A 25,025-nucleotide genomic window follows, 5' to 3' on the forward strand; every position below is an offset into this window, starting at 1 on the left:
CGTGCACCAGCTTCCAAATGCAATGTTGTGTTAATGGTTGGGGATGTTCTTTGTGGGGTATCATCACCCCACTTTTTTTAGGGGATGCGGGAGACGGGTGCTGGGGGGTTGTTGGGGTTGTTAAAACACACTATATTTACAGTTGAGAGAGAAACGGGCACAGAGGGGAACTCCGGAGTAGTGGGGTGGTTGGGTGAATATGTTGGAGGAGATAATACATAGAGATCTGCACTGGGATGGGAGACATAACCTGCCTTAGTTGAAATATATGTGGCCTTGGTAATCCAATCAAACGACGGAAGATACACCTGTATTTTGAAAGACACACAAAGTTGAAATCTTGTATTTGCAGGAGACCCATGCCCTTTCGGCGGTCTGCGAGGCATTCGCTAGGAACTGGGGTGGGAACCGCTTCTATACGTCATATTCCTCACAGTCTAGGGGAGTTATGACACTGGTGCATAAGTCTCTTCCATCCCGCTGCAAACATGCAAAGGTAGACCCTTTAGGTAGATATGTCTTGGTGTATGGGTCCCTGGGCGGAGAGAGAAATGTTACTGATGAATGTCTATGATGGCCCTAATATTTATGACTCCCAGTTTTATACTGGCGTTATTGATGAACTGGCCCGATATCCACTGATCCTTATATTGTGGGGGGGGGGGGATTTCAACACTATTCTTGACCTGAAACTAGACAGATCCACCCACACTCAGAAGGCTCTTACACTGGCAGCCTCTACTATCAAGGAGAGCATGCACTCGCTTAGGCTGGTAGATGCTGGGAGAACACTGCATGCTGATGACCGCTCCTACTCCTTTTATTCAACGGTTCATGATTCCTTCTCCCGTATTGACATGTGGCTCATTTCTGATACATTACTTGGAGGGCTCAAGGACACCTGTCTGCTCCCTCGCACCTATTCTGACCATTCCCCAGTTAGTATCTCCCTGACATTACCAACACTCTCCAGGCCTCGTAACAACTGGCGTTTTAAATCATTAGCATTACAGGATGCAATGTTTGCATCCACTATTGATGATCACGTGCAATTGTTTTTCGATAACATGTAGTCTCTGTGCCCTCAGCCAGAATGCTCTGGGAAGCCTTCAAGGTCTACATTCGAGGGATAGCAATGTCGGAAGCCTTCAAGGTGTACATTCGAGGGATCGCAATGTCGGCAGAGTTCAGTGTCCTTAAAGCAACCCGACACAGTATAGCACAATGTGAGGGCAGACTGAGGGAACTAGAACGAGAGCTAGCTAATGATCCCCATATGGCCACATTAGCACAGATCAAGGAGGTCATCGACACCTTCAGGATGCATGCTGAGTGAGTAGTTACATTTTATTGATGCCCCTTTGTCTGCTAGGAAGTACGGGGAGGGTGACAAGGCTTGTAGACTGCTTGTCTGCATGGTGCATCAGGAAAATGGCAATGGGTGCATTCCATTCATAACTGCCACCTCTGGTAACTTAGCACACACATCTACGGCCATCAATGAGGTGTTCACAAGCTTTTATGCTGACCTCTATAGTAACAAAGACACACGCATGCTAGAAGAAATTGATACATTTCTTGATACTCTGCCGCTCAGTCAGCTTTCACAGGATACCAGGGCCCTACTGGATCTCCCGATCTCTTTACCCGACATTATTCAGGCAATTGACCATCTGACATCTGGGAAAGCCCCTGGCACTTATGGCCTCACGGCTGAATTTTTTAAACGCTACAAGGAGACCCTCGTCCCATACCTTTTACAATTGTGGCAAGAATCCCTCGTGTTCCAGTCGCTTCCTGGCCTCGCTTTAATACAGATGTAAAGGTGTTGGCAAAAGTACTGGCCACTCAACTGATGCCGATCATGTCATACATTATTTACCCGGACCAGTCGGCGTTCATCCCGGGGCAGTCCACAGCACTGAATCTGTGGCGCCTCTTCAACTTCTTGGTACAGATAGACCCTTTAACATCTTGGTACAGATAGACCCTGGGGTCCAGGCAGTGGCTGCTACACTAGATATTTAAAAGGCATTTTATTCTGTATCTTGGCAATTCATTTATGCCATGTTATCAAAGTGCGGGTTTGGCCAGACATTTCTTGATATGATGATATGCGGACCCGTGGATTGAACCTGTGTTGCTCCGTGTCGTCTTGCTTCCAAGGTGCGCTTGTTGCCGCTGAGCTATCCTCCCGAGACAAATCTCTTGAAGCTTTACACCTCCTTTATGCATCACCAGTAGCCAGGGTCAATACAAATGGGTTGCTCTCCTCGCAATTTGAGATAGGCAGAGGCAATCGTCAGAGATGGCCCCTGTCACTCCTGATATTTGATATTATTATTGAACCATTGGCAGACCTAAAAATAAGACGGCACCGTGGGATCAGAATGGTGGGGGAGCCGCAGATAATTTTCCTTTATGCAGATGATGCATTCTTGTATATTCGGAACCCCGAGGAACACTTAATGCCTATTATACAAGATATTCTAAACTTTGGAGAGCTTTCAGGTCTCCAGGTGAATTGAAACAAATCAGAGCTCTTTCCCTTCACAGGCGTCAACCCCCCACCCCAAGATCTACAGGGATTCGAGTGGGCCCCAGTGACCATGCACTACTTGGGGGTGACAGTTGCAAGACCTGGCCCTACGCTACATTACTGTAACTACACTCTGTATATGGCTCAATTATGGCGTAAACTCTCAAGCTGGGCCCATCTACCCATCATAATTGTTGGTAAGATAGCACTTCTCAAAATGACTGTACTCCCAAAACTTCTGTATCTCCTCTTCAATGTACAATTGTGGCCTGGGCGATAATTTTTTCAAGAATTGGAAAGCGAAATGTGTACATTTGTATGGCACTCTGGGACAGTACGGTTGAAATGGGAAACGTTAGCACAGTCATATGATAGGGGAGGGTTTGCAGCCCCTAACTTCCAGCTGTATTGGCTGGCCGCACAGGCACAATTTGCGGCCTCCTAGTTTGATGACAACTCACCCACCCTCACACACAGCTGGAGAGACACTCAGCGGGTGATAGGGATCTGCAATTGCTAGTTCTCCTTGCCAGATTTTCTCATGACTGCGTATTCGATCCTGCTAGCGTCACAGCATTGGCCTGGCGTAAAATATGGAAGGAGATAGGTGTAACTGGTCCATATCATGAGGACTTCCCCCTTTGGAATTGTGTCCCCTCCCTGCCGCACGTGGATACTGGCACTCGTGGTGTCTGGATGCAACACAGGTTCCACACGTTAGGATCGCTGTATGCGGAGGCTAACTTCATTCAGGCCTCTGACATCACTGGGCTTGTGTGCAGTATGACCTCACAATGGTTGCAATATGCGGGCCTGCGCAAGACATGTAAGAAACTGGAGTTGTTTCCCAGTTGAGCCTGAGAATGATGCTCTGCTGGTGTTTGTTCTGACGGCGTGCGACAGTTGAAGCCGAGTGTCATCCTTATATCACTTGATTCAAGCTCACGCTGACATACCACGCCACAATGCACGTGCTAAATGGGAAGGGGACCTCCAAATTAGATGTCACTGATGATCTCTGGTCTGATATGTGTGCACAAACACGCAAAGTGTTGTATAATTCTCGATTCCAACTGATATAACTAAAAGTGCTGCATCAGTATCACTACACTCCAGATAGGCTACATTTGTTTTCTAATGAGGGGACTGGGGCATGCCCACATTGTAATTCCGCCAATGCTAAATACTACATGCTATGGGACTGTCCGCAACCTATGCCCTTTTGGAGTGATGTGTGTGCGACGTTGTCGGAAATTAATGGTAATGCTGTTGATCCCCTACCATTGCTCTGTTTGTTCCATATCTTTGCCTCATCTTTGGGCATCATGAGTACATTTGTACGACTGTGCCTCCTCCTGGCCAAACGCTGTATTCTGCTACGCTGGACTAGTGCGCATACTCCCAACAAGGACTACTGGTTGAAAGATGTGGTGTGGGCTAACGATATGGAGGAGCAATGGGCACATATGCAACCACCTGAATCTCACCCAAGTGATACATGGAACCCACTTAAGATGTACCTTCTACGAACAATGTCCACACCGGATGCAGTCTCAGCCACCAAGTCGATGTGAACTATACCCTCCTGTTATCAGAGACTTTATAGGAGGGCTGTATGGGCCCACTCCACTGTGAACTCACGATTCATCCGTTTGCACTTTGTATTACCCAAACCCAGGTCCCGTTGGCCTGACCTCTCTACTGTTAACGATATCCTGCTGTTTCGTGACATGTGTTACCAAGAGTGCTAATAAAGAAAGTTTATTAAAAAAAAAAAAACGAAAATTGACAGCTTATACCTTGCCTTGGCATGTACTTCATATTCACAATTAACACATAATGCACCATGTCTTTTATAAATACTCTTCTTCGTATTAGAAGCTTGTATTGCATTTAAAAGTAATGTATCTGTGGCTTTATTTTAGTATGTATAGGAAAGCACTTATTTTACACCCAAAACTATATGTAACATTCAAAATGACTTTACATATTCAAATGGCTAGATTTCTCGTCAGTGTATTTACAAGAAGGGTTACCCATCAGGGCTCCATCCCCCCAGATGTGCAATCCTTGCATAGACTCCCAGTGAAAGAGAACTGTAAAATGAAGGTCCAAGTCCTTGTCCACAGGCTCTCTATACGCTGGTCCCAAACTCCTTCCCCCAATCCATTTCCCGGCACAAACCGTGAGAACTCCTCTACTCCTATGACATGAACTTGGTTAACCTCTCAGCTTCTACTCCTAATCCCTTGGGGTAGGAAGATTTGCTGTAGGAGGTGTTGCCCTTGGGGAACACTATCCTTCAATTTCTCTGCTTTCCTTGGCTATTGGAAGCCTGGTTCCTCTCTCAAGTGTTAATTTAGCCCCTTCCCTAGCAGGTCCTCTTTCCAGGTCCCAAAAGGTTTTGTTGGAACATTTTGCACCTCGAAAATGTCGACAATACATAAATAATATGCCACCTTCCAATAAGCTGCTGGTCGTGTTCCCATGATCCTCTGTCCCCTCCCCAATAATCTGATGGCAGCTTGCATTTATCCTCCTTCTAAGTTGTTTGTTCTGCTAGGTTAATTTTTAGTATTCTTTTTGCTGAAGCGCACTAACATAATTCTTTCAAAGCTGCAATGGTGTGTTATGGATTTTATTTTGTTTTTGCTGTTGCCTATCTAGGGCTAGAAGAGGCTTTAATCAGATCATAGTGACACAGATGCAGCCAATCCTGAAAGTGGTCTTGCCCGAGATAAGCAACCACGCTGTTTCCCTTAATTAGACCAACTCTAAACCTAGAACATGCTTCTTACAGCAGAATAGCATAAGACATCACCGCAGTCTCCTATAGTGACCAACGGAACTGTCCCAAAGTCAATTTAGTTCCCATATATGGCCAGTTTCGGAGACTCTCTCAATTAAGAAAAGCGCATCAGCTGCCTTTTTTCAGGGAAACTCTCCTGCAGCAGATGAACAGAATGATGTGATGACAGCACACAATGGATGTGGCTTAATTCACATTTGACAATATCTCAGTAATACACTGATTGGACCTTCCGCGTTTTAAGGGAGAGCTCCCACAACTGAAATGTTCCTTGACAATCCTCGCTTTAGGACTGCAAGGAACGCAGCACAAGAGACAGGAACGCAAGCCCTTAATGCTTCTGCTAAACCAAAGCAAGAATGAGGCAAATGTTCAGGTGGTAGGGGCCACCCAGAGGTAGTTGATTCAGATAAACAATATGCCCGCTTACAAAATCTATCTGGGGCCCACTGTCCTCAAAGACTGAGTTATTGTGTACCGAATCAGTGAGGAATTGCAACCTTATTCTGTGGCCCAGATCTCCTGCTGATTTCTTGACCTTCCACTTCAACCTCCAGTGAAATGCTGTGAGCATGCAAGGGCTGCAAAATTACAAAGCCCCTTAGATCCCACAGGGTGGAAACCTCATCTCCCAGAACAGAACAACATCCCAGCTTTAATGAGTGTTTCCCCAGACTTCCTTTTATTCTTGTGTTTAATAAATGCCAGTAAAGGTGTTTATGAAAAGTAGTGCGTCAGACCAAACGCTATAAACACTATACTGACAACCCTGAAAATTGGACTCTGACATTTCTTCCAGCAGATCCGAGACACAAACATTAAACCTGTCTAGATTGAGCAAGCTGATTTTGGATCTATGTGTTTGCATTGTGATAGCAATGCTGTACCTTATGGCAGAATTCATTGGCAAGTGTGATTCCTGCTGGCTTGAGTTTTCTGGTCTATGGCCAGAGGGTAAATGCTGTGTCTTTTGGCAGATTCTTTGTGTAACTCTTTTCATGCAGTCCCCTTGAGCCCTACGCTTGCAGTCTGTAGAGCGCTGCACCAGAAGCTCAGACAAAGAATGTTGCGCTCAAATCAAGTCATGCTGTGCCCCGAGCTTCCGGTACCGCTCTCTGCAGATTGTAAGCAGGACTAGGGAAGACCAGGGAAGACTGAGGCCGGAGCCTGCAGCAGATAAGTGGGTGAAGGGGTGGAGGGTGCTGGAAGGTGCTGCATAGTGGTTAGGGCTTTGGGGGGCCCCCAACAAAGAAAGGGAAGAGGGACATGCCCAAAAGATCACGCCTGCGGAATTGCGATGTTTTGTGCTACAATCCACAGTGCAACCTTTTGTGCACGGCCTTCAGACAGAGAGCCGAGCCCTATACTCTTCTTTTCATTCTGCCGCTTCCCCAATATCCAGGAGTAATGTGCCCTTTTCCTGGGAATAGCTAGGAAGTTTCGCCCCATAATCAACTTTTTTATTTCTTTCATGCCTTCTTTTAAAGTCGAATTTGTCAGACTACTCGCTCAGCAGTGTTAATCACCCTGTATGGTACTTTTTGGTTGATGTTATTTTGGGCAAGTAACCTCAAATAAACCAAATTTCCAAGCTCATGACGAGGAATCATCCCTCGGATAATAACCTTAACTTTTCTGAAAGAAGAGGCGGACTGCACTTTACGCACTTCTTATATGCCACAGGCCAAGCGCAATGAACCTGAAGGAAGGTGCGGACCGCACTTTACACATTTCTTATATGCCACAGGCTAAGCGCAATGAACCTGAAGGAAGGTGCAGACTGCACTTTACACATTTCTTATATGCCACAGGCCAAGCGCAATGAACCTGAAGGAAGGTGCAGACTGCACTTTACACATTTCTTATATGCCACAGGCCAAGCGCAATGAACCTGAAGGAAGGTGCAGACTGCACTTTACACATTTCTTATATGCCACAGGCCAAGCGCAATGAACCTGAAGGAAGGTGCAGACTGCACTTTACGCACTTCTTATATGCCACAGGCCAAGCGCAATGAACCTGAAGGAAGGTGCAGACTGCACTTTACACATTTCTTATATGCCACAGGCCAAGCGCAATGAACCTGAAGGAAGGTGCAGACTGCACTTCACACATTTCTTATATGCCACAGCCCAAGCGCAATGAACCTGAAGGAAGGTGCAGACTGCACTTCACACATTTCTTATATGCCACAGGCCAAGCGCAATGAACCTGAAGGAAGGTGGGGACTGCTTTTGTAAGGCATCTTAAAGGCAGTGGACATGGTGAACTATAATTTTCATTAAGTGGTCTTGGATGACCTTTTCAGAGTTACCATTCCAAAGGCACACCGCTACTATGCAAATGCTCTTAAAAAAGCAGAGACCACCTTTTAGAAGTTGTAAACCATGTGATAGAAAGCTGGGACCATCCCTACCAACGCTTGCAGATTGCACATCCCGTACCTGCTCGTTATGGTGTACACTTCAACTTGAAATGTTTAAACATGCGAATTCCATTGATCCATGCATATAACGTTTACTGAAGCCCTGGTGATCTGTCCACACTGATGGGTTTATTGTCTTCTTTAAAGATCCTCTAATCTGAGGGCACCGGATTTAGGTGAGATTCCTAAATGTGAGTTATTTATAGGCTTTGCAACAATATTGTAATCTTGCAGCTACCTTCCTCCTTCTTGGGGACCATATTGATGTCCATTCCTATATTGAGGTGCATTAAGGAGTTAGGGAGAAATCAGCCATCATCACCTTTGCTTTTGGACCATTTTGAGTCAGGTTGACACTTCTCGAGTAATGCCGGAATCACTGCAAGCAGTATAGAGACAATTGGGAACTGATGTAACTGCTGAAGACTAGATGGCACCCCGAGCTACCTACATACACACTGAAAACATATGGAGGTGATATTTGATTTTGTTTCTTTTTTTGTGCATGTATAATGGTCAGGGTGCTGTGTTTTTTTTAAGCTATTAGGGAGGAGGGTAGAAATGGGAAGGGGAGAGTGTCAAGGGGGCATGAAAGATAAAGAGCAGATACAGGTCTGAAATCAGGTATACGCCATTTGTGGACTGGAATAGATGGGGGTCCAGTCTCCTATGCAGCTACATATAGGGCCTCATTAAGAGGTCGCAGTAACCCGCTGGTGCCACTGGCGGGTTGTCACCGACCCAGAAACACCAAAACCGCCGCCTGGCTTCCTGGTGCCACCGGGACATTACAAGTCCCGGCGGAGCAGGATGTCTGGTGGCAGATTCAGTACCTCCCCATTCCTGTGAAGTCCTGTAGGACCCATGGGAGTGGGGAGACGGAAGCACAGGCACAGTTGCTAACAGTGCCGGTGCTTCCGTAACGATTCTGCCTACCGGGGCGGAGCGCCATGGCAGGGTAAGACCTGCCGGGTGCTATGGCCCCTACAGGCAGACTCGTAGTGTGGCGGTCCAGACACAAGGGTGCAGGTAAGTTTGGGGATATACAAGCAGGGATATACTTTCTACGTTGTGCTAATTTTGTTTCGCCTTAGGTTGCAGAAAGCACCACCTATTGGTTGAGCAAAAATGAATGCTTTAAATGTGGAGAGGAGCAGCTGGGCGTCGATCCTGAGTACAGTTTTGCTCTGCTGCGGAGTGTCTCATGAGCAGCCATTTTACGGTCCAACATTTTTCATTGCATTATATGTTGTTGCAAGCCTTGAAGCTTGGCAGTATCTCCACAGTGAACACAAGTCCCTTTACCAGGTCTACTATTCATGGTATGTGCGTAGACACTAATTTGCGCTCGACGTTGCACTTTTGAACGTAATTGCAATGAGCGACATAGAGAGAGGCTTGCTGCTGTTGTCCTCGTGGCCGAGAACGAACCATGTTTTCAATGAAGTAACTCTTACATCATGTTTTCAGATGGCGAGATTACCAGATCAGTGTGCTTACTCGTGTTGTATATAAATAACATCCCTAATGGACATTGTAAAAAAGCGGTGACGCGCCATTGTGCGAGAAAGATTTGTCTCTATGTCAATTACTGAAAAAAACATTGGCTTTGCCAATTCTCGGTAGGACGGGGCTCGCTAATGTTCATATAGGGCATGCTTCGTTAGAACTTTCAGACCGTTAGGACCATTTAAGGCTTCATGCTACAATGTTTTTTTTTTTTTTTTTAATTTGACGAAAAGGAAAAATGAAACTGTATCACAATAGTGGCCGCACCAATGTAGCCCGTTCTTGGTTCACGCAGAAACCTGGCGCATCTAATTTGAAACTAATCTTTTGATGCACGGCATGGGCAAACCATGGCCTTTGTACGGAAGAACTGGGTCTCAGAGTAACCAATCGGATGTCCTATTAATTTCCCCTCTGCAGCTCTAAAGTCACATTTGTCTAAACATACATATCAGCTTCATTGTATTAACACAAATACCAGTTTCCTTTTCCACATGTAGTTTTCAAGTACAATTGATATGGAACAAAACGTGCAAAGTGCGATTTAGACATTTCTTGTCGTGTTTTATATTTTTAGCTACAAATGAACTGATGAAAATTGGTGTGTGCTCTTCTTTTTGCACCATTATCCTTAGACCTTCCCAAGTTGTGTTCAAATAGTGAATGTAATTCAGCATGTATACGCTTGTCTGTTGTGCTCGCTCTTTCAATCTAGCAAGGTTCCTAAAAACCCAAACTCCTTAGCATTGTCAGTGGTCCCATATTCCATGCCCATGGACATCTTTAGACGCCACCTGTAGATGCCAACTCAGTGGCAATATTTATGCTCTCATCTATTTGTTATTTATTTAATTTTGGGCATTTCTTAAGCGTGCCCCTGGCTTCCAGTAGCAATGGGCAGCTGTTTATCTTTAGGGATTAGAGGGTTTCATGAGATGGTTTGGTTCCATGTGAAAATGTCCCCGCAAAAATGTCGCCATGCAAGAATTTCTTTTAAATGGAGCGGCGGACATCCCCGTAACTCCTGGCTCCCATTTAACCCATATATTGTCCCCATATATAAAGTCGCCTATGCCGTTTCCCGGCGATTATATATGGGGACAATATTACCTGATACTGATGGTTTCAGGTGGAGAGCAGTGCTTTATAACATTACCTGATACTGATGGTTTCAGGTGGAGAGCAGTGCTTTATAACATTACCTGATACTGATGGTTTCAGGTGGAGAGCAGTGCTTTATAACATTACCTGATACTGATGGTTTCAGGTGGAGAGCAGTGCTTTATAACATTACCTGATACTGATGGTTTCAGGTGGAGAGCAGTGCTTTATAACATTACCTGATACTGATGGTTTCAGGTGGAGAGCAGTGCTTTATAACATTACCTGATACTGATGGTTTCAGGTGGAGAGCAGTGCTTTATAACATTACCTGATACTGATGGTTTCAGGTGGAGAGCAGTGCTTTATAACATTACCTGATACTGATGGTTTCAGGTGGAGAGCAGTGCTTTATAACATTACCTGATACTGATGGTTTCAGGTGGAGAGCAGTGCTTTATAACATTACCTGATACTGATGGTTTCAGGTGGAGAGCAGTGCTTTATAACATTACCTGATACTGATGGTTTCAGGTGGAGAGCAGTGCTTTATAACATTACCTGATACTGATGGTTTCAGGTGGAGAGCAGTGCTTTATAACATTACCTGATACTGATGGTTTCAGGTGGAGAGCAGTGCTTTATAACATTACCTGATACTGATGGTTTCAGGTGGAGAGCAGTGCTTTATAACATTGCATTTATTTCCGCCTCTCATTTTGGGTCACAGGGGATTGTCAGGATTTACAGTTAGTGGGAAACATGCAGAAGTGCTAAAAGGAGGAGTGGGGTTTGCACAGGGATGGGGGGGCTGTAAAGGGTGGTCATCAGGAGGCATAGTGGGCTGGGTGGGCCTGGGGGAAGAAGGTGATGCTGTCACCTTGGTCATCTATCACCACCCCCCCGCCGGTGAACTGAAAGAGGTTCCTGAAGGCTCCATTGGGGTCCAGAGGTTCTCGCCCCTTGAACAGTGAAGTCACATGTTACATAACTTCACCCTCAATTACTGTCATTCTGAGGAGGTGAATGCTGGTATTACCTATTCCCAATTTGATATTATATGTACATTAAATGCAGCACCAGCTATTTTACTATTGTCGATGTGAAACTCTATGAGCTGTCCTCATGTTACGTCTGTTCCCAATGAATGCATGAATGTGTTTACTGGATAGTGAGCAATTTGAAGATCAGAGTGGTAGAACGTTGATATCTGCACGTTTTTCTCAGATCAATGGTGGAACAGGATGGGTCGTGAGGTATAGTGCACTGAAAACTAGCCCAGTTCAGGGGGATTATGTGCAGCCATAAATTGTAGGTACACCATGCTCCCACATGAAATGGATTTCAGGGAGCTGTGTTATACTACCATTGAAATACACGTTATGCAGTGCATATTATTGCATTGTTCACTGTCCTGTTTAGTCCTTTGGGAGTTCATATGTTATTTAAAAATATTCCATCTATCCTCTTGCATCATTTGCTCGGAAAATTCTGGAAGACGTCCGCCACCTCCAGCCAAGTGCGGAAGCAGGCCAGCCCGCGGTCACGGATCTGCTTTCTGCCCTTGTCAGTGATGACCTCCCCGCTTTGCTTCACTATCACCAGCTTTGGAATGGCCGTGATGTTGTACTTCTTCTTCAAGTCACTGTGAGGACACAAAAGAAAAAACTCAAGTGAACGTCAAATATCATGCATGGAATATTGCCTCATCTTCAGGGTAAGAATCATTAACAGCACCTCCTTTACATATAACTTAACTGTTTTTATTGACGGCTAGTTCAACAAAATAGGGGATTGGGTCTCAATTCACAGTCCAGATAAACAGGCATCCTATTTAGTATAGATGTATTATATAGAGCTGAATACACTCAAGACAGATTTTTATTACAAAATGAACATTGTTCCCTGTGCAGAAGTTAAGGAGATTTTAAAGAGTTTGCCTTAGGTGATTTATCCGTGGAAAGGCAAAAAGAATCATTCATATAAGTCAAGTCAATTGATCACTGAAAGAGCTCCACAAATCCTGGTTCCATGGCATCCTTGACCTTAAAAACTAAAACTACATTTTTTTGCAGAGGGTAATCAGGGCCATAGCACGCTTGATTTCTCCTACAAGAATTGCCCTTTAAGCAGCGTGCTCATGTGCTCCAAAAAAGGCCAGATATTTATCAGCTTACAATGCAGTAAATAATTGAGTATAATACTTTTTTTAAAATCACTTATATAGACCTATTTGTAGGGATCACCAGGATAGATAATTGAACGGTTCACACATTAACACTCATCACGATTACTGAGCTTGAGGTGTGAACCCTGATTGACTGTTCCCTGTTGCTGACCTATGGAAAACTGGAAAGCAGTTGACGATGGGTGTGCCATATGGGTAGCACCTTTTAACAGACATCCCACTCCTCTGCCCAAGGAAAAGGGAATATCAGTGACCACCTTACTTTCCGAAAATGTTCATACATTTCCAATTCAATTGTAAGAGTTCTCTGTCACCTACCGTGGTTTCCTGTTCAGGTCCTGTTTCTTTTAGCTTCTGTTACACCCTTTTTTCCTGCTTAAAAAAGCATTGTGAAACTGCCTGCGGCAGCATGTGATTCTATTTAGGCTCAAAGAAATAAAGAAAGAGGAAAATTTGCCCAGCACCTCACTGCTGTAACACCAAAAATCCTGGATTTGCATAACAGAAGAACGCTAATCACCGACTTGTCACTGTGACAACCAGGGGCCTTTAAACTTCTGCTTCCTTTGGAAGGAGCGATCTTCTAGGACATCTCCATTACTGATAGGGTGTAGCGGTCTCTCATTTAGAGAGTGATGCTAGGCTGAGCAATACTGATGAAACTACCCCAAACACTGTATTACCAACCATCGTGTCCCCCAAACCTTTGAAGTCTGCGCAACCTCTATCCTCTTCCATCCATGGTCAGCGAGCTATCCCCTACAATTTCTTGTGACTTATTAATCTCTTTTGTTTGTAACTCAGCAAGCCCCCCTTTTTGTCTCCAAGGAATCCTCCATTATCCATTGTGACTTTTGTTGCTGTATCAGTAACCCTTCTGCTCTCTCTTCAATTCACATTCTTGACCACTTGTCCACATTTTGCCTAATTTAAATTACCCCCCCCCCCACACACATGCCAGACTTCACCAGTATTCAATCCTTCAAGAAACACAGGCTGGATCTCACATTTCAACTCAATATAATCACCTTCATTAGATTGCGACCAGATCACTGACAATACCTCCCCGTGTCAACCTATCATCTCACCTGGGGAGACATATACAGGGTAATTCATAGAATTTCGCAGAAAAGTGCCGCAAGCGGCTGGCGCAGAGTGTCCGCGTGCGATTGTCTGCGCAAGGCGCGTGCGCTAAAACCAATTTCCGCGCACAGCGTATTCATGGATTTTAGGCTCCCAAACCAGCCGTGGCGCAGAGTATCGCAGCGACCCTGCAGCAGCGCCAGTAACGCCCCCAAGAACGCCCTTGCGCAAGGAAAAGCCATCAAAATCGCTAAATCATCGCAAAGGGCTGCGCTAACCCTGGACCAGTTTACAGGGCTGCCAAACAAGGAACGCAAAGCGGGTAACGTTTATATCAGGGGTACGCGGGAAGTTTTACATGCGATTAGCCAGGGTAAGTGTATTACAGGGGTACGCGGGAAGTTTTACATGCGATTAGCCAAGGTACGTGTATTACAGGGGTACGCGGGAATTATCACACGCGATTTGGCTGGGTACGTGTATTACAGGGGTGCGCGGGAATTATCACACGCGATTTAGCTGGGTACGTGTATTACAGGGGTGCGCGGGAATTATCACACGCGATTTGGCTGGGTACGTGTATTACAGGGGTGCGCGGGAATTATCACACGCGATTTGGCTGGGTACGTGTATTACAGTGGTACGCGTGAAGTTTTACACGCAATTAGCCAGGGTACGTGTATTACAGGGGTACGCGTGAAGTTTTACATGCGATTAGCCAGGGTACGTGTATTACAGGGGTACGCGGGAATTATCACACGCGATTTGGCTGGGTACGTGTATTACAGGGGTGCGCTGGAATTATCACACGCGATTTAGCTGGGTACGTGTATTACAGGGGTGCGCGGGAATTATCACACGCTATTTGGCTGGGTACGTGTATTACAGGGGTGCGCGGGAATTATCACACGCGATTTGGCTGGGTACGTGTATTACAGCGGTACGCGTGAAGTTTTACACGCGATTAGCCAGGGTACGTGTATTACAGGGGTAAGCGTGAAGTTTTACACGCGATTAGCCAGGGTACGTGTATTACAGGGGTGCGCGGGAATTATCACACACAATTTGGCTGGGTACGTGTATTACAGGGGTGCGCGGGAAGTTACACACGCGATTAGGCTGGGTGGGTCCTCACAGGTGTTCCCTGTACACCCTCCACGGCCCCTGCAGGCAGCCCACAAAACAGGGGACTACCCTGCACACCTGCTCATGTCTCCCACCCCACACCCCGCCCAGCAGTGTGGGGCACCCTCCACCAGGCCCCCACTCATGTCCCCCATCACCCCCACCCCCAGCAGTGCAGGGGCAGCCTCCACCAGGCCCCCACTCATGTCTCCCACCCACCCCACCCCCCAGCACTGTGGGGCACCCTCCACCAGGCTCCCACCCAGGTTTACCACCACCCCCACCCCCCAGCAGTGCAGGGGAAGCCTCCACCAGGCTCCCACCCATGTCTACCACCACCCCACCCCCCAGCAGTGCAGGGGCAGCCTCCACCAGGCCCCCACTCATGTCTCCCACCACCCCCACCCCCACCCCCCAGCCACCATGGGCAGCCCCCACCAGGCTCCCACCCATGTCTACCACCACCCCCACCCCCCAGCAGTGCAGGGGCACCCTCCACCAGGCCCCCACTCATGTCTCCCACCCCCACCCCCCCAGCAGTGTGGGGCACCCTCCACCAGGCCCCCACTCATGTCCCCTATCACCCCCACCCCCAGCAGTGCAGGGGCAGCCTCCACCAGGCCCCCACTCATGTCTCCCACCCACCCCACCCCCTAACACTGTGGGGCACCCTCCACCAGGCTCCCACCCATGTCTACCACCACCCCCACCCCCCAGCAGTGCGGGGGCAGCCTCCACCAGGCCCCCACTCATGTCTCCCACCCCCCACCCGCCCAGCACTGAGGGGCACCCTCCACCAGGCCCCCACTTATGTCTCCCACCCACCCCACCCCCCCAGCACTGTGGGGCACCCTCCACCAGGCTCCCACCCATGTCTACCACCCCCCAACCCCCAGCAGTGCAGGGGCAGCCTCCACCAGGCTCCCACCCATGTCTACCACCACCCCACCCCCCAGCAGTGCAGGGGCAGCCTCCACCAGGCCCCCACTCATGTCTCCCACCCCCCACCCCCCCAGCACTGAGGGGCACCCTCCACCAGGCTGCCACCTATGTCTACCACCACCCCCACCCCCACCCCCCAGCAGTGCAGGGGCAGCCTCCATCAGGCCCCCACCCATGTCTCTCATACACCCCCACCCCCCAGCAGAGCAGGGGCAGCCTCCACCAGGCCCCCACTCATGTCTCCCACCACCCCCACCCCCCAGCCACCATGGACAGCCCCCACCAGGCTCCCACCCATGTCTACCACCACCCCCACCCCCCAGCAGTGCAGGGGCAGCCTCCACCAGGCCCCCACTCATGTCTCCCACCCCCCACCCCCCCAGCACTGAGGGGCACCCTCCACCAGGCCCCCACTCATGTTCCCTATCACCCGACCCCCCAGCAGTGCAGGGGCAGCCTCCACCAGGCCCCCACTCATGTCTCCCACCACCCCCACCCCCCAGCCACCATGGGCAGCCCCCACCAGGCTCCCACCCATGTCTACCACCACCCCCACCCCCCAGCAGTGCAGGGGCACCCTCCACCAGGCCCCCACTCATGTCTCCCACCCCCACCCCCCCAGCAGTGTGGGGCACCCTCCACCAGGCCCCCACTCATGTCCCCTATCACCCCCACCCCCAGCAGTGCAGGGGCAGCCTCCACCAGGCCCCCACTCATGTCTCCCACCCACCCCACCCCCAGCACTGTGGGGCACCCTCCACCAGGCTCCCACCCATGACTACCACCACCCCCACCCCCCAGCAGTGCGGGGGAAGCCTCCACCAGGCCCCCACTCATGTCTCCCACCCCCCACCCGCCCAGCACTGAGGGGCACCCTCCACCAGGCCCCCACTCATGTCTCCCACCCACCCCACCCCCCAGCACTGTGGGGCACCCTCCACCAGGCTCCCACCCATGTCTACCACCACCCCCACCCCCCAGCAGTGCAGGGCAGCCTCCACCAGGCCCCCACTTATGTCTCCCACCCACCCCACCCCCCAGCACTGTGGGGCACCCTCCACCAGGCTCCCACCCATGTCTACCACCACCCCCACCCCCCAGCAGTGCGGGGGCAGCCTCCACCAGGCCCCCACTCATGTCTCCCACCCCCCACCCGCCCAGCACTGAGGGGCACCCTCCACCAGGCCCCCACTCATGTCTCCCACCCACCCCACCCCCCAGCACTGTGGGTCACCCTCCACCAGGCCCCCACTTATGTCCCCTTTCACCCCCACCCCCCAGCAGTCATGGGGCACCCTCCACCAGGCCCCCACACATGTACCCCTGCACCCCCCCCAGCAGTGCAGGGACACCCTCCACCAGGCCCCCACTCATGTCTCCCACCCCCCACCCCCCCAGCACTGAGGGGCACCCTCCACCAGGCTCCCACCCATGTCTACCACCACCACCACCCCCCAGCAGTGCAGGGGCAGCCTCCATCAGGCCCCCACCCATGTCTCTCACCCACCCCCACCCCCCAGCAGTGCAGGGGCAGCCTCCACCAGGCCCCCACTCATGTCTCCCACCACCCCCACCCCCCAGCCACCATGGACACCCCCCACCAGGCTCCCACCCATGTCTACCACCACCCCCACCCCCCGGCAGTGCAGGGGCAGCCTCCACCAGGCCCCCACTCATGTCTCCCACCCCCCACCCCCCCAGCACTGAGGGGCACCCTCCACCAGGCCCCCACTCATGTTCCCTATCACCCCCACCCCCCAGCAGTGCAGGGGCAGCCTCCACCAGGCCCCCACTCATGTCTCCCACCACCCCCACCCCCCCAGCCACCATGGGCAGCCCCCACCAGGCTCCCACCCATGTCTACCACCACCCCCACCCCCCAGCAGTGCAGGGGCACCCTCCACCAGGCCCCCACTCATGTCTCCCACCCCCCCCAGCAGTGTGGGGCACCCTCCACCAGGCCCCCACTCATGTCCCCTATCACCCCCACCCCCAGCAGTGCAGGGGCAGCCTCCACCAGGCCCCCACTCATGTCTCCCACCCACCCCACCCCACCCCCCAGCACTGTGGGGCACCCTCCACCAGGCTCCCACCCATGTCTACCACCACCCCAGCAGTGCAGGGGCAGCCTCCACCAGGCTCCCACCCATGCCTACCACCACCCCCACCCCCAGCAGTGCAGGGCAGCCTCCACCAGGCCCCCACTCATGTCTCCCACCCACCCCACCCCCCAGCACTGTGAGGCACCCTCCACCAGGCTCCCACCCATGTCTACCACCACCCCCACTCCCCAGCAGTGTGGGGGCAGCCTCCACCAGGCCCCCACTCATGTCTCCCACCCCCCAGCACTGAGGGGCACCCTCCACCAGGCCCCCACTCATGTCTCCCACCCACCCCACCCCCCCAGCACTGTGGGGCACCCTCCACCAGGCCCCCACTTATGTCCCCTTGCATCCCCACCCCCCAGCAGTCATGGGGCACCCTCCACCAGGCCCCCACACATGTACCCCTGCACCCCCACCCCCCAGCAGTGCAGGGACACCCTCCACCAGGCCCCCACTCATGTCTCCCACCCCCCACCCCCCCCAGCACTGAGGGGCACCCTCCACCAGGCCCCCGCTCATGTCTCCCACCCACCCCACCCCCAGCACTGTGGGGCACCCTCCACCAGGCCCCCACTCATATCCCCTTGCACCCCCACCCCCCAGCAGTCATGGGGCACCCTCCACCAGGCCCCCACACATGTACCCCTGCACCCCCACCCCCCAGCAGTGCAGGGACACCCTCCACCAGGCCCCCACTCATGTCTCCCACCCCCCACCTCACCCCCCAGCACTGTGGGGCACCCTCCACCAGGCCCCCACTCATGTCTCCCACCCACCCCCACCTCCCAGCAGTGCAGGGGCAGCCTCCACCAGGCCCCCACGCATGTCCCCCTGCCCACAGGCCCTGACAATCCTCAAGCATGGGCCTCATGGCCAGCCACCACAGCCCAAAGACACAACCAAGTATTACATGCGCCCATGATACTATTCCAATGGAAACAATGTAAATGAACACATGTGTCTCACACACACACAATGGTTGCAAGTGAACCTGAAAACCCATATCATGACATGCATGAAAACAATGAGATGAAACCACACATTGAAGAATGAAAAAATCAAAATAATGTATTAAAAACAACAGTAATGGCCATCAAAATTAAACAAAATACACAAGTAAAAAAAAAAAAAAATTAAGCGGGCTGTCCCTTTTCAAATTAAAATCAATAAATGATAATCCAAAAAAATGTCTTCCAAAGTTCAAGTCCATAAAAAGGAAATGAAGGGAAAAAAGAAATAGAAAACCATTGCTCCATGGAAAAAAATATTCATAGTAAAATAAATATCCAAATGCAAAGTCCAACTATGTACAAAGTATTCAGGGTCCATCATCCCAACAGAAGAAATGAAACCTACAAAAAAAACTAATGGAAAAAATCTAAAATGGAACTATATACAAAAGGTGGAGCAGTGTCCGTCGACTCCAAATAAAAATAAACAATAAAGGAAACCTATCACTAAATAACTATATACAATGGCGGAGGGCCAGTCCAGCGGCTCACTCAGTGGTGTTCCGGGCCAGGGCATCATCGAACTCCTCGTCTATGTCCCGGAGGCGGTCCTGTTCCATGGCCCCGAGGGTCCGCAGGGACGCCAACATGTTCACCTCCAACTCCCTGCGGATTGCCTCGAGGCACTCGGCCCGCCTCAGGGCCCTCCGCATGGAGTTCTCCGCCCTGACCATCGTGAGCCGCGCCTCTTCCGCCCGCCGCCGCTCCGCATCTATGGCGTGGCCCATCCGCTGCCACACGGAAGACACTTCCCGTCCAGGGTCCTCCTGCCCTCCGGCCGATGCCTGCCCCTCTGATGTTGAAGGCCCCGAGCTATCGTGGCTCCCACCTACAGCCTCCTGCTGCTGCAGCTGCTGCTGTCCATGTGCCCTGTCCGATGGTGCCTGCACATCCTCCTCCAGCTGGGGTGCAGTCATTGATGTGGCCACCCCTGCTGGACGTCCGACTCCCGACTGTGGCAGGGATCTGTTGTCCACCAGCCTGGCCGCACGGTCGGAGGCAGCTCCACAGGGCACCCAGGTGACACATGGGTGGGAAGATGGCATGGAGGACGACTGGGGCATAGAGGGTTCTGTGGAGGAGGGGGTCGGAACAAGGTCCAGGAAACGGAGGAATCCAGCCCTGATGAGCTGTCCCAGTGGGTCAACGCGGTCAACGAGCCATGCGAGAAGACGTGCAGACTCATCATGAAAAGACTGCAGGTCAGCTCGCATGGCCCGTTGACGCAACGCCACCCCACCCTGGACAGGCTCAACCTGGTGGAGGATAGCCACATCCGCAGGGAGAGGAAGGCCAGGTGTTGTAAACCAATCCCCTCCCTGAGAACGGGTCTGGAGGTAGGCATCCCCGCTGGTGCAAGATGATGCAGTGACAGGAGCAGGGACAGGATTGCACACAGGCACCTCCGCGGCGGCCTGTGCTGCCTCCTGTCCCTGATCCTGCACTGCACCACTAGCACCAGTGGAATCCCCACCTCCAGACCCTGCCTCTGTCACTTGCACGGCCTCCTCCTCCTCCAAACCCCCCACCAACCTGGATGACTCCGTGCCATCTTCCTCCGTTGGGCCCTGTGGGGTCCCAGCTGCCCCTTCTGCTGCCGAGGAGTCCAACTCCAACCTCTGCCTCTTGGACCTCCCCTCGGCAGCTGCGGCCTGGGACACGGCACCGGACTCCTCACTCCCCGACGAGATCAGAACCTGGGAGGGGATCCGGGCCTTGCGTCTCCGGCTGGTGGTGCGACCCCTGCCGCTGTGCTCTACAGCACCTTCTCCGTCCTCTTCATCAGTTGACGCTGCAGACAGGGAGAAAGAAAACACAGGCATCAGGGCACTGTACAATGGACTCATACACACATGACAGTTATACGTGAGTGGCATTGGTAAACCTCAGACATGGCATCACAATCCCCAACACACATGTCATTTCAACTTGCACACATGAGCCATACCACAGCCATATTGCAACAGCCAGCACCATCCATTCACATACAACAGCATGAGCAGCCAAAGGTCATCCACACATCACATGCAACATATGGAGTACACTACACATGCACACACACCACCAAACTTGCATGCATGTGTACACCTCCGCCAACTGTCGCAGTGTTCCGATCGACATCCATGTCACACCTGACAATCATTCCTCCACATCCTGTGCCATGCAAGCCCACACACACAAGCACCATCCATGTGTCACACATGAGACCCCTCGCATGTGTCACCCTCACGGCCCTGTACACCCTCCCTACTTGCCCACACAAAAATGTTCAACCTGCACACTCCTGGCACACCACCACACGCACAGCTTACAATCAGTATGCATGTACACTTACCGCTCGACTCCAGACGGGTCTGCCTCTCAAGGACCTGGACGTGGAGCGCTGGGGATATGCGTTCCAGGACCCTCATCTGATCTTCCGACAAGTGGCCCCGGCGCCCCTTAGCATCCGCTGCCTTCAGGAGGCACCGGGCCTTGTTGAGGGTCCTGGACCTGAAGTCCTCCCAGCGCTTCCTGACATGTTCGTAGTCGCGGACTGCCACCTCCTCCGCGTTGATGGCAGTCACGATGTCCATCCAGATCCGAGTCCGTCCTTCCTTCCTTGTCGGCGCGCAACCTTCCGAAGAGGGCATCATACTGCCCCAGGACATGCTCCACCAGGACACCAACTTCGGTGGCAGTGAAGCTGGTGCCCCTCTGCCTCCTTGGCCGGGGGTTGCCACTGGTGCCAGATGTTGCAGCGCCCGACATGGCAACCCCAGAGGCAGGAGTGCGTGGGCAACTGGGTCCTGGGGCTGGGCAGTCGGGCGATGGAAAAGCAGTCGGGAGTCTTCGGTTCCAGCAGGGGTGGTCACAGCAACAGCACCCCTGGCTGATGTGCAGGCAGCAAATGTCAGGGCACGTGGGCAGCAGGCAGTCAGGCAGCAGCAGATGGCAGGTGGGAGCGTGCTCAGGGCTCTGGGGGGCAGTAATTCGGCCTTCTGGCAGGAGCGTGGTCTTCCGTGTGTGAACGCATGGCCAGCTTGATACGGAGTGATTTTGCACGTGAAAATCCAGCACGTCTGCGTGTAATTCGAGGAAAGGCCCTTAGCACGTAAGCGCGTCAGCACACGTCTGTACATTCATTGGCCCAAAGGCCACCAGCGTATGCGCGTCTATGAAGTCACGTGAACGTTGAATATGGCACACGTTTGAAATGTTGCGTGTTAAAAAAATAAAAGACACGTCCGAGTATCAAAGCGTGTAATTGGTGGAAATGGCCTTAGCGCGTAAACGCGGAAGTGACAAAGCGTGTAATTGGTGGAAATGGCCCTAGCGCGTACACGCGGAAGTGACGCTGGACCTGCATAAAAGGTACGTGTAGAACACCATTTCCTTGTACGTGCTTTTCGTGGAGAGCAAGTGGGTGAAATCTGTACTTCTTGTCGTTTCACACGCGATTTACTTCACGGCGTTTCAAGTTCGTACTCCCTGTTACCTCTGACAGATTTTTCTCTTTTTTCTGGTTTTCCTGGGCCTGTTCCCTCAAACAGCGTTCCCTTCTACTGTTGTCCTGTCTCCTCAGACAGCGTACAATTCTTCTTTTGGCGGGGGTGTTGCCAACGTGCACACGCGCTTCTTTTTCACGCTCTTTTTCCTGGCAGACGGTGAGTCATGCACGTATCTAACATCTGTGCTTGCCCCGTGTGTAGCCTACCCCTTCAGAGGTCATTCTAGGCTGCGTACACGCATACGTTCATTCTTGTGTTACTGGGTGCCACAGCGTAGTGCAGGTTTATTTTTCCGCACACGTGGTCTAGGAGGGGTTGCGTGCACGTTATCTCTCTTTTTTGGGCTTGCTGTGCGTTGCGTGACCCGTCATCTTTCCCCAGGGGTCACATTCAGCCTTGCTAGAGCACTAGGGTACGATTACCATCTGGTACCCAACCCCTTTGACCCCCAATTGCCCAGGACAATAGTTTACAGCCACTCCCATACGCACATTAACATCAGTGCCATGGTTGGGAGGCGAGGAATCCGTAAGGGTGGAAAAGGTGGACGAGCCACAAATGGTGGCCGTGGTGGATCCAGTAGGGGACGTGGTCGTTACTTGCAGGGTGACCCTGTCCCCCCAAGTGTGGAGGACCAGTCAAGGGCACCCATAATCCCCCCCGCCCCCCCTGTTTGAGGGTGATGTGGCTGACACCATCCATGCTCAGCCCATGTTGGACCAGCCCCTTGTGGCACCAGACCTGGCTGACTCCATGGCTGACTTCCAGGTCAGCAGGCCTATGACACGTGCGCTGGTGCACGTTGATGTCATCAGGCCACGTGGATCAGGGGCAGCAAGGTCATCTGATGCCCCAAGTAGGCAGGGTGGAGAGGCTGCAGGGGCAGCTGCGGCTCCATCCACCCCAGCTCTCACACACCCAGCCAGGACAGTGTCGGTCCTAGTCCATCCTGCTGACATTCCCCCTGACACCATTACACTTGAGCCAATGCCTGCACCAACTCCCATGCTGAGTGTGCAATCCCACACTCCTGATACAAAGTCCACCAGGGCTCCTGCCCCTAGTGTCCAGAGCGGCGTAGGACACTCAGGATCCCCACCACCTTCCAAGCGGAAGAGGAATAGTGCTTGTCCGGCACAGGCTGATGCCCCAGACACGGCTACACAGTCCGGCCCGTCGAGGAAGCCCAGCTTCACGGATGCCAAACTGAATGCACTTGTCGAGTATGTGTCCGCACATGATAACGAAATGGTCATTGTTGCAGGATCCAAGACCACACTTGCACAACGCCAGGCACACTGGCAGACCATTGCGGACATCGTAAGTGCCCTTGGAATCGTGAGGCGCACAGCCAATGATTGCTATAAGTGCTGGAATGACCTAAAGTGCAGGGCAAAGAATAAGCTGGCCTCAAGTCATGCCGCAACTCTAGTGACTGGAGGTGGGTCTCCAGTAGAAGACATGGAACTCACTCCACATGAGTCAGTCGCTGGGACCTACGTCACGGAGGAACAGATCCAAGGCGTGGGAGATCTGCCAGATTATGAGGCATTGTGCGGTGAGTGCACATGCATGTGTGTGTCATCCATGTGCATGGTGTGTGTGTGAGGGCTTCTGTTTGTGTGCCAGGTGAGGGTGTGTGCGCCTGAGTTGTTTGGGTCACTGATGTGCTTCATCCAATATATTCTGCGCAGCAGCATTTGGCCATAGCAGTATCCCTTCTGCCAACAGTAGACATCTAGCCCAACAGCACGCCAGTTGTCCTTGAAGTGTCACCTTGCCACAACATTGTTGCTTATTTTTCTCTGTTCATTCAGGCAGATTGTTTGCATTCCACCACTTTTACTAGGCATTTGTCAGTCCTCTAGTCACATGTCTGACATGGCTATGGTAAAGTGGAGTGACTTTGTTACCTGGATATCATTTGTTTAGACATGTCCCAGTGCAATCGGACCATTTTGGACTGGCAGCTCCAGGTGAAAAATCAGACCTGTTTGAATTAGAAAAGCTATTACATGAGGGAACTGGACTGAATGAATAAGTGCTGCCCTCCTCTCCATCTTCACTCAATAGCAATGGTACATGCTATCTGTGTGATGGCATGTGTATTTCACCTGGCAATCACAGGCCAATGTGTGATGCCACTGCTAGGCAGCATGCAGCAGATGTGTTGATCTTCCATCTTGGTGTCATCAATGTGTGCCATTTGCATCCCCCTTCATACGGAGTGAGGGTGCATGCATGGGAGGGTTTTAGTCATGTGGGACATGTGTCAATCAAGTTCTGTTGCTTCTCAGCCCTAATTGTGTGCCATAGTGCTAATGCCTGTTTCCATTTCTTTTCTTTCATGTCTTTGCAGGGGATGACGCACTTGATACAGCTGGGGTTGTGGAGATGGTGCAGACCCAGGAGGGGTCTCAGGCCCGACCGACCACCAGTGAGGGACGTGGTGTGGTGGTGGGTGAAAAACCACAACTGCTGCAGGTCGTGCTCTCAAGGGGTGTCTCTGGGTGCACCTCCCCCGAGCTGTATTCAGGTGTCAATTCGGATGATGAGACCTATGTGGCATCGCAGGTGAGTGTTCCTGGGAGGGATTCTCTTCTGTCCGACCCACCTGCACCAGGGTTAGTACCCTCAATGGGGATGTCAGTGTTGGCAGGTCCGCCTTTGGTGGTTACGGATGCAGGGTCACACTCCG

General features: G+C 51.5%; 1 protein-coding gene across 1 annotated transcript in view; it reads right to left on the reverse strand.

The window, feature by feature from the left end:
* Positions 1-655: 655 nt before the first annotated feature.
* Positions 656-25,025, reverse strand: part of NXNL2 (nucleoredoxin like 2) — a 108,521-nt gene continuing 84,151 nt past the window's right edge. Inside the window, exon 3 of the mRNA XM_069625659.1 lies at positions 656-12,028. Within this exon, the coding sequence (XP_069481760.1) occupies positions 11,857-12,028 (172 nt within the window). The 3' untranslated portion in view covers positions 656-11,856. The remainder of the gene's footprint in view (positions 12,029-25,025) is intronic.

The sequence above is a fragment of the Ambystoma mexicanum genome, chromosome 6p (genome assembly GCF_040938575.1).
Source record: "Ambystoma mexicanum isolate Mex_15411 chromosome 6p, UKY_AmexF1_1, whole genome shotgun sequence".
Lineage (NCBI taxonomy): Eukaryota > Metazoa > Chordata > Amphibia > Caudata > Ambystomatidae > Ambystoma > Ambystoma mexicanum.